This window comes from Triturus cristatus, chromosome 10 (genome assembly GCF_964204655.1).
Source record: "Triturus cristatus chromosome 10, aTriCri1.1, whole genome shotgun sequence".
NCBI lineage: Eukaryota > Metazoa > Chordata > Amphibia > Caudata > Salamandridae > Triturus > Triturus cristatus.
The window spans coordinates 953022498-953036720 of NC_140593.1; the positions used below are offsets into that span (position 1 = coordinate 953022498).

At 43.0% G+C, this 14223-nt stretch overlaps 1 protein-coding gene across 27 annotated transcripts in view; it reads left to right on the forward strand.

The window, feature by feature from the left end:
- Window positions 1-14223, forward strand: part of OBSCN (obscurin, cytoskeletal calmodulin and titin-interacting RhoGEF) — a 1809553-nt gene that overhangs the window by 457832 nt on the left and 1337498 nt on the right. For all 27 annotated transcript variants that reach the window (XM_085628811.1, XM_085628818.1, XM_085628815.1 and 24 more), the window contains exons 30-32: window positions 2779-3048; window positions 3379-3645; window positions 6713-6979. In XM_085628811.1, the coding sequence (XP_085484937.1) occupies window positions 2779-3048; window positions 3379-3645; window positions 6713-6979 (804 nt within the window). The remainder of the gene's footprint in view (window positions 1-2778; window positions 3049-3378; window positions 3646-6712; window positions 6980-14223) is intronic.

Sequence of the window (14223 nt, forward strand, 5' to 3'; positions counted from 1 at the left end):
ACGCCCACGGAATCATTATTGGGATTTGGGGACCCTCAAGAGACATTATTGGAATCTGGGGATCCGGGCTTAAGTAATTTCGATGATTTGAACCGCAAAACAGCACACATAATTACAGAAACAGGCATTCATGAAACAGATAAAAAAATGATTAAATATTTTATTTAATTCATAAGCAAATGTAAAGAAATCAATATTTTAATGGGATGTTTGGAGCTTTTCTAAATTCAATTCAGGCCACTTATCATCATTACTCTATTCTTCTAGATGCATTTGCACTGCTCCCACGAATTAATCTGAGGCTACCAACTTCTAGTTTGGCCTCCAGTTTCAAATTCCTTTTTTAACAGCACGTTTTTAAAAAAAATCAATTTTCCTTCTTTATGCATATGCACAGTATTTACATGTTAATATTATTTAATTTTCGAAGCAGTCGGGGACCTACTGATGATATGTTGCAAACCCCCAGGGATCCCCGGCTCACAGGTTAAAAACCGCTGTTTTATTTTATTTACTGCTCTACAGGTTTACTTCGTACATTCATTTGCTATGAACCGTAGCTACAAAATATCCATGCGCCTAATGGCAGTTGGCTGGATGCGATATAATTAATCTTTCTTTCTCCTGAGCATGTATGATAGATCGAAATGTTTCTTCCTTTGCACTCCTATGCACACACCGAACTCTATTTTGTACTCTTTTCTCCATGAAAAAAAGTTCAATAAAAAGATGTAAAAAAATATGACCACATTTCTCAGAAAGCAGCAGATTCTCAAATCAAAGCACAGTACTTGACACATTATCTGGAGAGACAAGTAAATGTTATTTCTGCTGGAAAATAAGGGCCAAGTTTATAGTTTGGAAGACAGATTGGCAAATGGACTTCCCTGCCATGTTTATAGGGAATTTTCTCCGAAAAGTACGTCTGTCGACAGGGTGGGAGCACTTTTGGCAAAATTGCATTGCCAGATGAGTTACCATGCCACTGCAGCATAGTCAGCTTTAAAAAAAAATATATATATATATAGTACCAAAAAACCAATGCTAAAGTTTTATATCTGGGGAAAAAAAATGAATGTCCTGCGTGTTTTCTCCCAGTGCTTGAGTGACATTATTTTTTTTATTTTTTGGGGAGTTTTATATAGTGCAAACTCAACCTGAAGGTATCGGAGCTCTTTACGTGAGGGCCAGTTGCGTTACAGACAGACACATTCATTTTGTTAGGCACGGGGAGATTAAGTGATTTGCCCAGAAACACATGTTGTTAAGGCGCCCCTGCCGAGAGTCGACTCCGGTTCCCCAGCTTTGAGGTCGACTGCTCTAGCCGTTAGGCCACATCCCCTCCTGTTTGTTCCCGTTCGTAATCCCCTTTCAATGCAATTGTAAACTGGAGAAATCAGCTCTGGGAATCCCGTCTTAAATCGGGTGTATTTTCAGTGCCACACTTGTGGCAGCCCAGCGACAGCTGGACTACCTGCATATTCATTCTGACAGCAGTAATGACTGAGGTTTTGTTGTCAGAAACTAAAAGGTTCCCTCACCAATAAATGAAATAAGGCCGTCTGTAAACCCACTGATTTCCAGCAAGGTAGTCATTCAGTGATGGAAACATGAGTTGGTACCTTTCTCCAAAATATTGAAGACTTGGTCATTTTAGGTTTGACGGCCTGTACTTGTTTCCGCCATGGCAGAATACATCTTGCCTTATTTAGCAATCTCCGCCTGCCTAATATAGATCTCTGTTCACCGTGGCGGATTTCCTGAAGGCCTTGTAAATTTGTTGGACTGATGCCATATTTAAACTCTCAAAGTGGGAATTTGTTTTTGAAGAACCAGAAAATGGCTCTAACACACTGGGAGCTTTCTCCCAGGTTGTGGGAGTAATTTAATTTGTTTCTATTTGGCACTGCCAGGCTTATCTGGTTGGTCCCAAACACTAAAAAGTACATAAATACACCTGCACTAAATAGGGCTTACGTCCATGGGGGCGTCGGTTTAGGGTTTCTGCTCGCATAGCCATCTAGGGCTCTACCGGCCGAAACATAACTGTTTGCCAGACTCTAAGTACAGTAGGCGCCCGGCAGTTTGAATGCAGGATACTCCGCCACATTTGTGACAGAATACCCTGTCTGCCAAACTCAAAATAACCCCTATGTTTGCATAAAGGATCCTAAAATTGGGACACAAATAAGATCTGATTTTGGGTGTTTGTTGCAGTCTTATTTTTAACTTTGAGGATTTGGTCATTCCATTGTTTTAAATATATTAGTTGATTCATAGAGTTCCTAGTTCATAGAGAGCACTTTGGAACTTGATGATCAAATATTCAAATCGGGCTCTTTAGATCATATGTGATTGGCTTTTGCTGTACCACTGTCAGAAAAAGTGAATCAGTGGGTTTCAGGGCACCAGTAGCTGGAGTGACATCACACACTCTTTTTCTCCTGATGACATCACAGACGTTGCCTAGTGACTCAGCCTCCACTTTTCAAAAGTCTCCAATATGCTGCTATGTGACTAGGGAAGAGCAAAGAATGGGAACTACACAAAGTAAACTCTTATTCTATGTTCTTTTTCTGTCAGTTCTTCAAGAACCTGAGATTATGGATAGCAAAGGCAGTAGCAGTAATACCAAAGGGCATTCACAGAGATAGCTCCTTTTATTGCAGTGTCCCCTAATTTGCTTTAGTGGTTCAATTAATCATAAATGACACGACTATGCCGTGACGTTTCTTGTCCCTATTCAGAAACTCATTGCTCATTTATTTTCCGATACAGAGCAGTCAATTAACATAGTTAAGGAGCTGTCTGATGTGGAGGTTACAGAGCCGGAGGTGGCCAAATTTGAATGTGAGACCTCCATCTTGTCCGTGAAGCCACCTAAATGGACCCTGGGCGGCGACACACTGCAAGCTGGTAAAGACATCTCAATCGAGCAAGAAGGCGCCATTCATCGCCTGACAATATGGAAAACAAGCACAAGCATGACAGGTGCCGTCCAGTTTGCAATCGGCAAGGCAAAATCTACAGCTAATCTAGTTGTAAAAGGTAATTTTGTGTGTTGAAGCAGTTTTGTACAAAATAATGTATATTTTCCGGTTTTCTTGCCATAATCTATTTTGCTGGGATCCGGTGTGTTTCCGACTGCTGTTATTTATTTGGATGAACTTTATTTGAAATTGTTCCCATCTTCTACAGATGAGTAAATCTATGATGATTTAACAAAACTGATAATTAGAAATGAATACACAGAGCTGAAAACGAGTGTAGATGGATTGGTCAGGTCTTATTTGAGAACGAAAGGGAAATTCTCTACCCATTTTCCACTCTGACCTTTTAAAAGTCCTGATCTGAACTTCCTTTATTTATCTTCTGCAGAGATCCCAGTCCAAATCACCAGAAAACTTGAAGATAAATCAGCCATAGAACGTCAATCTGTAATCCTGTCCTGTGAATTTAAGCCATCCCCAAAAATGGTGGCATGGTATAAGGACCAGACCATAATTGAATCTTCTGAAAAATACAAACTTAAACATGAGAAGAACATGTCGGAGCTCAGGATCCTGAAGCTTCAGCCTGAGGACTCTGGTGTGTACAGATGCAAAGCAGGAAATGCGGAGACCTCCTGCACACTGACAGTCAAAGGTATATTCCAATCGATCTATAGCACTACCTCGTCCTCTCTATTTGTTGAGATGTTTGCCAGGTGATATGGGCTTGATCAAGGCAGCGGATCAGCAATACAAATGCGTTGAAGTGAACTGGTGATACCAAAGCGTAGGCATCACCATTCCTCATCAGGGTGGAGTTGGAAATGATAAACACAAAATCAATAGATGTATGAGTGAGTGGAGTGTAGGATGGGGGACTAAATATATGTACAGGAATGTGTCCAACAAAAGTTATTAATAAAAATATATGTCAAATAATGTGCAACTATTGTGGACATGTGACTAATGCGTTAATTGGCGGTAATAACTAAGTAGTTGAAAACTAAAAAATAATTTTAAAAAGTCGATATACAAGTATGCAAATTGTGTAGAGCGTTTCTGGGTCAGAACATAAAGCACTTAACAGGCATAGTGGATGAAATACAGGTCATGTATGATATTGATTTTGTGTTTATGGTTTTGCTTTTCCCCCTTGCCCCAGACCTAGAATTATATCAGCAGGGGGAACCTTCCTCGTTATTGTGGAGTTGGAAATAATATGAGTTGGTATACATGAACATATAGCTGCTAGTGTTACAAGTAGCCAAATAAATATTGTATATGTTCAATAACACCATATGTCGCAAAGCCTAGTGAGAAAACAAACTGTTATGCATCACTCGACATTGCTAGATCTAATCCTTTTGACCCGCTGTCCTGCTGAACCCTTCAAGTGGGTGCATCGCATTCACTTCAGCCCTCTGTTGGGACAGTGTGAAGTGGTACAGAGTAAACTGATACTGAGAACTCTTAATTCTTTCTACCCAGACAGGATCAATCGCAGATGAAACACCAGCTTGAGTCCCCTGCTGCTTGAAGGCTGGCCTCCTTGCTTCCATTACATTTACCTGCTGTTGATTACTATCAGTGGCTAGAGTACAGGTGCTGCCTTCCTATCTGCAGTGACTGTGAAGCAGAGGAGCTAGAACTGGAGTGTGAAAGGGGCAGAAAGCATCACAGAAAGCAGCTGTGATGTGCATTGGATATATGTCCAAGAGCTGGGGGAGCATGCCCTTGATGAAGCAGCATTATGGGGGTGCAATCTACACTGCTTTTCTGGGTATCCATTATGACCTGAGTCAAGCTGCTTTCTCTTCTCTAGCTCCATTAGGCAGAAATTAACTAAGGGAATGTCTAATTTGGAGGCAAGAAGTGTTCCTGTTGATAATTGATTCCCATTATCCTTAAGTTTCACCTTTAGGAAGTATACCATAATCACTTAGAATCTAGTCCTGTAATGCAAAGTCAGAGTTTTTGTTGAACTATGATTCTGTAAGACCAGGTCTATGTTAATCCAGCAGTGCAGAGCCATGGTCAAAACAAAATCTGTTTTTGATCACTCAACATGAATGTATTGGTATTACCTTACACTGAGGACTTTCCACTCCCTTTTTTCTAGTGGACTTAATAGATTCAGCATATTAAGGCACCATAGGTCCCGTGCTCTTTACAGACCATTGGGTATGTCTGAAATTCATATGGGGCAAAGTAAGTCTTTGCTCACGATTGACCTTCTGGTACTTCTGTCATTTAACAGTGATCTTCCTCTGACATCCCTATATGTGTACTGCGAGGTAGAGGCAGAGAAATGCTTTCTATTATTACACCTTTGATGAGCAGCTAGCGCCCGCAGCGCTACTCATGACTGCTGCACTGCACAAAAGTGCTAACCGTATTTAAGTCGCTTCCCCTCCGGTATCTCGCCGGATGATCTGAACAAAATCATGTAAATTCTCTGAAGTCCTCCCTCAGGTCTGACGTACAATGATTAGCAGAACATTTTGAGATAATGTATAAGCACATGCAATTTTACAGTGGTGAATAACTGGATTTCAGAACCACCCCAATCCAGTCTTTTGATGAAGCACAACAAAATGCAACAGCCCAACGTAGAAAAACTGCAAAAATAGTCTTGAAAACTTCCTCATTATGTTTTTAAGATTCTTCAGCATCCTTAGCAGTTGAAGATAGAAAATAGCTCTCAAGTAATTAAGTGGATTCGATATAAAGCTATGTGCATTGTGTTCAAGGCATTAAAGTTACTGGCCCGGTGCCCCTACAAAGAAGACTGAAGGGGTATACCCTCTTCTCTGCTCTAGTACTGCAAATTTGGTCTGCCCTCAATAAGTTTCAGGAGGCAAGACAAGAGGGCCGGGCCTTCTCAGTCAAAGCGGCCCAGCTTTGGAACAAGTTGCCACCAACTCTTAAATCAGCAACAGCCCAGTTACAATTTAGGAAAGTTCTGACATGGCTCTTCCCTAAATAAATCTGCTGCATATTCTTCTGGGTGGTTACATGTAGCAGCGGTACCTACTCACTCGCCTCAGCGTCAGAATACCAGTTTGGTGACAGTTGCGCTCTACAAATGAAAAAAAAAGAAAAATGTTCTCTCCCTTTAAAACCTATTGCATTGCAGCCTTCTTCTCAGACTGTTGCAAATTCTGCTTTGTAAAAATACAAGATTAAGATTCTACTGAAAAAATCTGAAAATCTTGTGTATTTGATGGAAACTGGGATTGTGAAGGTTTTGGAGATGATGGTGGATTAACAATAATGCTGATATTGCTTGAATTGTAAATGATGGTAATTTTATGGCAACATGTTTAAATAATCTTTCGGTCATTGTTATAAAGTAGGAAACCCTAAAGAATTCAGCTATATATTTTCATGATGCTAACTGCTAAAAATCCCAATCCTTTGAATGATGTCAGAACTTCATAACTGGGTCATCTGTAAGTTTTGGAAAAGCTTCTGGGAATTTAACCGCTGTCGCCAAGTGAGTGACGGTCTTGGTCCACAATGATGCAGCACTCATATATAAGCTTCTACCTGAGCTGTGTTTTCTGCTTTTACCTATGATTGAGATTAAAAAAATAGAAATCAATCCACTTAAATGTTCTTAACATTGAATTTTGGGTATGGGTTTATATTTAGATAGGGAGAGTGGTAATGCAACAGCCACTAAAAACTATAAAGACATTTCTTGTCACTTTCTTCCCTAGCTCGTAATGTGCAGGTCCTGAAACACCTGGAAGACGTCGAAGTCGATGAAGAGAGCTGCGCAATATTCAGCTGTGAGCTGTCCCATGATGACGAGGAGGCAGAGTGGTTCTTGAATGACACTCTCCTCTACCCTAACAACTTCAATGACATCAAGAAGATTGGTCGGAGTCACACGCTAACTCTGAGGCAAGTGGCCCCGGAGGATACTGGGAATGTGTCATTGAAGACAGAGAAGCTGACAGAGACTGCACGTCTGAAGGTTAAAGGTGAGACTTGACAGTAAACTGATTGATGTCTGACACAGGATGTTCTCTGTCTCTCTCCAAGAGTACCCACATGCATATGCATTCATTCTTTGGTAAATGTAGCTTACATGGTTTTACACTAACATACACAGAACAAGTGATTTTGCACTTTAAAAGATTTTCCTTTTCTGTTTTCCCTTCCCCTTGGAGACATTTTTCCAGTTCATCCTTCTTAATTTTGGACTACATCCACTACTATATCAATGGAGAGGGATCTGGTCCTGCCCATGCCTGGAGTAGAACTTTGACCATATCAAGGGTTGGAAGTTTGTGAAAACCAGTAAACTCATAAGCTTTTGGTTTCTCACCTACTTTTCAAGGCACCTTTGTCATTTGAGGGCCAATTCCCATCCCTTTGAGGCTATTTGCCCACATAAATGTTATACCATACAGTTTTACTTGTACTTGAGAGTAAATCCATTTACTAGTGGAAATGCATGTTTTGTGAGTGCCACAACATGCATATGTCATGCCATTTTCACACAACAGATACCAAACATCAGCAAACGGCTTCGAGAATCAGGTCTTCAGTAATGTATCTATTAAAATCAAAGATGATGATTAGTTTATTTTCACTTGCTTCTGAGATATTTACCACAAGTGTTACAAATTGGGGTTCTGGTTGTAAGACCTATGCACCCTCACCAACCAGGAACCACAATCCTAGTCAGGGTAAGTCAGTAACACACTTTAAATTAACCTGTGCTCACCCTCTGGTAGCTTGGCACAGAGCAGTCAGACTTAACGTAAGAGGCAATCTGTAAAGTATTAGTGCAACACTTCAAACAGTAACACAGTGAAAACACCATGAACAAACTCCACCCCTGTTTTGAAATATAGCTTATATTTGTATCTGTAAAACAAGACCACAACTACAAAAATCTAATAAGTAGAAGTCAAGATATGAATTTTTAAAGAATAAACAGTTTTGTAGTGCTTAGAAACAAATACCGTCAACCAGAGCTATCTAGTCCCCTTTGACCAGGTCAAATCCAAAAGTACAGACTGACCACGGTCGAATACGGGGACCAGCATTGGCCCGTTGAACTGTACCTTGGATACATTGACGTCAAAGGCGATGCATGGAGCAAAGGAGGTGATGCGTCGCTGTCGATCCCACAGATGTAGGTGATGCATCGGTTCCGAGCTGCACAAAGTCGAAGATGCATCGAGGGTCAAGATGTGAACCACATTGAGGTGATGCATTGTCGTTAAACCTCTGGGCTGTCGGTGATGCAAGCAGCACAAAGCGATGTGTTGGTGCTGAGTCGTGCAAAGTCAGAGATGCGTCGGAAACAGGAAATTATGTGTTGCGCAGTCGGCAATGAGGTGTCTGCGGTTCATGCAGCAGTGGTGATGCGTCGTTGTCAAGGGAAATGCACCGGTTCCAATCACACAATGTCATCGATGCGTGGATTTTCTTAGTTGCAGCACTTGGTATTCACTTCCAAGGGCCAAGCGCTGGACTGGCACCACTTGGTAGAACAGGGCTCACAGCAGACAGAGTCAAAGGGCTGGTTGTAGGATGAAGAAAGAAGTCTTTGATATCCCTGAGACTTCAGAAAACAGGAGTCAAGCCAGCAAGCCCTTGGAAATTTATTTTTTTAGAGATACTTTGGTTCTGGGATGTGGATATGCAGGTCCAGTTCTTCTCACTCCCAGGCAAGAGGCAGCAGGCAAACACAGCAAAGCCGTTTAGTAAAGTGGCAGTCCCTCCAGTAGCACAACAGTGCTTCTTCCTGATAGAATGTCCTCAGTTCCATACGTGTTCTCATTTGGGGGTGTCAGAGATCCAGTATTTATACCCAGTTGGGCCTTTGAAGTGGGGGAGACTTCAAAGAGATGCTTTGAGGTGCACAGGCACTGGCTCCAGAAACAGTACAGGGGGGTATGCAACCCTTTGTGTGGGGACAGGACACAGCCCTTTCAAGTGTAAGTGTCAGCTCCTCCCTCCAATCCTTCTCAGGATGAGCCATCAGCATGACCACTCAGTTACACCTACTCTTCCTTTGTGTGTGGTTTTCTAGAGGGAATACAGGAAGCCAGCTGTCACCCACCCCAGACATATATCCCAGACGAAGGCAGAACACACCAAATGGTTACAGTAAGAAAATGACAACTTTATAAAAGTGGCATTTTCAGAATTGCAATTTAATAGCCAACTTCACCATAAGTTGTGTTTCTAAATTGTGATTCCAGAGACACCAAATGTGGGGGTCCCATTTCTTTCCTATTGGAAATTGCACTCATAAGATGTAATAAGATGTAAGACCTGTCATTCATGGGGCGATCTTCCCCCAACTTTTTGCTTGCTTACCTCCACTTTTTGCTGTATCGTTTTTTTTGGCGTTAGGACTCTGAGCACTTTACCACTGCTACCCAGTGCTCAAGTGCATGTTCTTCTCCCCTCAAACATGGTGACATTGGTATATACTTGATTGGCATATTTAGTGTTTTTTTTAATAAGACCCATGTAAAGTGGTATGCCATATACCCAGAGCCTGTAATCTAGATGCAACTAGTGTATCTGCAGCACTGGTTGTGTCACCCACACAAGTAGCCTTTCAAACCTGTCTCAGGCCTGCCATTGCAGAGTCTGTGTGGGCAATTTACTCCCACTTCGACTTGGGATTTAAAACCCTGTGCCTAGCCTTAAACACCCCTTGTATCACACATAGGCCACTCCTAAGTTAGGCCCTAGGTAGCCCTAAGGGCAGAGTGCTGTGCAACTAAAAGGCAGGACATATATTTTTAAGTTTTACTTGACCTTGTAGTGACACGCAGCCAAATTAATTTTTTACAACTGTGAGGCCTACTCCTCTGAAAGGTTTGCATTAGGAATTCCTTAAACACTTTAAAGATGTAGTTCCTGATTAAACAGGAGTAGCTAAATCATGCTTCATATCTATGGAATGGTAATGATACATCCTCTTTAGTGGTAAAGTTGGATTTGACATTACTTTTTTAGAAATTGAATTTTTAAAAAGTGGACATTTCTTTGCTCTTATGTTAGCTGTGTATACCTGTAGCCTGTCTGTGATACGCGTCTGGGCTGGATGACAGCTACACTTTGCGCATTCCCTCTAGACAGACACAGGAAGGGTAGGTGGGACAGAGGACTCCTATGCATTTATCTGCATTCTGATAGCCTTCCTGGGCAGGATGGGGGAGAGGGAGCGGATACTTGCACCTGAATAGGCTGTGTCCTGTCCCCACAGAAAGGACTGATTATCCTCCCCCCACAGATAGCCTGGCAGACCGAGCTGGGATGAAAGGGGACATATGCACTTTAAGGAGCTGCTTTGAAGTCACCCCCACTTCAAAGGCATATTTGAGTATAAGTACTGGGGCTCTGACCCTACAGAATCTGTATAAAACTGTGTCTGTGAAAAACTCTGCCAGGAGTAAGGTCTTCTGTGTTACAAGGATTGCCACTCTTCTTGACTGACTGTTCAAAGGAACTCTTTCACTGCTGTGCTGAGCTGCCCCTGCTGCCTACTGATATCTACCGTACTGAAGACAAGAACTGGACCCATCTCACTTGAACCCAGAGTGACTGCAAGGGCTTGCTGACTTGCCTCCTGTTTTCTGAAGTCTCAGGGACACAAAAACCTTCCTAACAAATCTGCTGGTCCTACTGGACTCTATCTGTGAGTCCTATCCTTGTCTGATGTGCTCCATCAAGTCCTGGGCCTCAGAAATGGGTTCTGCAGTTGATTTATTATAAAATTGACACAATCATCAGTGCACCGATCGGAACTGACACAATGTCCTCCGACGCAGTGCCAATCCGAAGACATCACTGCGCGGCTCGATGATGAAATGGGATCTGACTGCGAGGTTTGATGAAAACGCAGCGTCAATCCGAGGTCCTGACTGTGAGGTTAAATGATGAAACTCAACTTCGATGCCTCGACCTGACTGTGTGAATCGGAAGCAATGCATTGTAGTCTTGATGAAGACACTTTGCAACCATTCAAGGTACTTTTTTAGTGGACCCTCCATGGGTCCTGTAGACGATCTGCCCTTCATCGTGGTCGGCCTGAACTTTGGATTTACCCTGGTCCAGCGCGACTTCAAGTAACCTTTTAGCGCTATTTACTTCTAAGCACTGATTTGGAATTTAATCTCTAAAAATGTATATCTCAATTTTTTCTTATTGGATTTTTGTCATTTTGGTCATGTTTTACTCAGATAAATATTCTCTATTTTTGTGCGCATGTGTTGAGTCATTTTGTGCTGTATTCATTTTGTTACTGTGTGTGTGTTGGACAAACATTTTATACATTGCCTCTTTAGATACACCTGACTGCTCAGTGCCAAGCTACCAGAGGGTGAGCATAGGTTATCTTTTCGTGTTTATCTAGCTTACTTTCACTCGGATTGTCGTCGCTACTTGTACAGGGTGCATACCTCTGCCAGGTGGAAACCCAATACCTAACATTGGTGAACAGCGGTGAGCATAGGACTTGTGTTTGTGCAATACCATATAGTAATTCAGTGTTCACTACAAATCTATACTTAAGACCAATTCAAACCTTTTTACATTTTCCTTGATTGACATCTTTGATTTTTCCAAAAGTCTTTTGGCGCATACTCATTTTCTATACAGTATCTGTGGTCCTACCTGTCAATATGGAATTCGAGCTGGCCAACCTGGAGGCTTACACAGTAGCCCAGCTCAAGGAGTTCTGCCGGGAGAGAAGAGTGTTCCATAAGAGAAGTGCCAAGAAGGCAGTTCTTTGGAAAGCCTTAATAGCATGAACACCAGCCCACCCAGAAGGAGAAGTGGACAAGGTAGAGGACAAGGTAGAGGGGTCGGAGTCTAAGGAGGAGGGATTGGAGCAGGACCAAGATGGAGGTCTTGACTTGCTGCCTGCTGATGTGGGAGGTAACATCCTCCCAGGACTGGAAGTCCAAAGCAGACCAGGCAGCAGTCTGTCATCAAGGAACCTGCCCCCAGATAAGCTGGCAGACAGGAGGGAGGAGAGGAAACTAAAATTAGACTAAGAGCAGGCCCTTGCTAAATTGGAGAAGGAGCAGGCTCTTGAAGAGAAAGCTGTCCATGGAAGAAAGAAATATGGCCCATGAACTCAGCATGAGCGAGTTGGACATCGGAGTCCTGAGAGAGGTGTCCAGCAATAGCAATGGTGGCAGTATACCTGCAGCATCCACTGGTGAGCCCAGAGTTAGGATCCCAAAGGATTTGGTACCCAGTTATGTGGTGTGGGATGACATAGACAGATGGTTTGCAGCCTATGAAGTGGCTCTGAGAGTGCACCAGGTCCCAGAGTAGTTCTGGGGTGGTAGTTTGTGGAGGTATATGGCCACGTTGGGGAGGGACACACTCCTTACTCTAGAGGTTGAGGCCCAGACATGCTACACTGCTATGAAGGCCATCCTAGTCAACACGTTTGGACTGACCCCTTAGAGGTATAGGCTCAGATTCAGGTGCAGCTATAAGATCTTATCACAAACATGGGTGGATTCTTGGATTATATCAGCAAGGCACTGAAGGGCTGGGTGAAGGGCAGCAAGGGTGATGATTATTCAGAGCTGTACAACTTGATCTTGAAGGAGCATGTGCTTGATATTTGGTTTCCAGAGCTGTGCCAACACCTATTTGATAGCAAGTTAACTGGCCTCAGGAAACTTGTTAAGAAGGCGGACATCTGGGCCAGCACCAGAGTATCCAAGAAGGCATCTGGGGGTACTCCCAAAAGGGAGATCAGGGATCCAACCAGAAGAAGGAGGTGGGGGATAAAAAGGCAGAGTTCTCTAAAGGCCCCCAAACCAACTCACAAGGGAAAGGGTCTCGTTCTCATTCCCAATCTGGCCACCAGAAGAAAAACGACCCTGACAAAGGTCAGCAGCCCAAGCCCATTAAGTACTGTGAGTGCTACGTGTATGGACTCTACAAGGGGGATCCCAAGTGTAAAAAAGTGCACCACCTCCTACTGGAGGAAAGAATCTAAGGGTGGCGAGTGTAGTGCTGGGTAAGGAGTGTGTCCCAGTTAAAGAGGAGCGGGGAGTTTAATAGGGTTACCCCAGTTCCCTGGGTGACAGTGAATTGGTTCCTAAGATCCATGTGCCATCAAATACTACTAAGTATAGGTAATGGGTCACCACCAATGGGCAAGATGTTGAGGCACTGACGGATACAGGATCCAGCATGACTATGGTAAGGAGCCAGCTGGTGTCCCCAGAGCAGGTAATTCCTAATGCATTCCACCAAGTTGTGGTGGCTGACAACAGAGAACCTACATAGAAGTACACAGCAACACATACAAAGGAAGAGTAATTCCATATATCCAAAAGTATGTACAACATACTCTAATATATACAAAATATGCACAAATAGAAAGTATTCAGAGTCCTTTCACTATTTAATCAACAGTAGCTATCCATGGAATTAAGTCCTGGAATAGCTTGTAAGAGTTAATCAAATGCCCATTGAGGAGTGCAGAGTATCCTTCAAATTGGCCCCTTCAGAGATAGTCCCACGCCAATATACAGTAAAGAATAATCACTTCCTTCTTTCAAAGTTATTCACAAGGGGCCATTCAAGAACATTCTTCATGTTAGATTAGCCAACATGTTTCGACCTCTTTAGACACAGGGCATACTTTTTGTTATGAGGCTATTGTCAGGGCCACACTTGATTCCTCAAGGTTGGTGCGCGTTCCTGAATATTGGTTAATTTATGAAGGAGGAACAGGCTTGATGTGCGTTTACTTCCTTGTTTCAGTCCTCTTTCTGATCTCTTTCTCGTGGCTTTCGTTGTTGTTAATCATTGCGGCTCCGTTTTATTTGGAGTCATCCCAGCACCAGCGTTGCCGAGATTGACTCAATCTCAGCGTGCCGGTACCCGCTCCAGTCAGGGACTCAGAAGTGGGTTCTGCAGCTGATTCGCTACAAAATCACTGCATCATCACCAATGCGCTGAACAGAACCGACACAGTGCCCGCAGACGCAGTGCTGATCCAAAGCCATCACTGTAAGACTCGACGACAAAGCGGGACCCGCCTGCGCAGTTCGATGACGTGGCAGTGCCAATTTGAGGTCCCGACTGCAAGGTTCGACGATGCAGCACCTATCTGAGGTCCTGACTACAAGGCTCGACTTCGACACATTGACCCGAATCAGAACCGACGCATCGTAATCTTTGACGACGGTTTGCTGCATCCAATGTTGTATATCTTGTA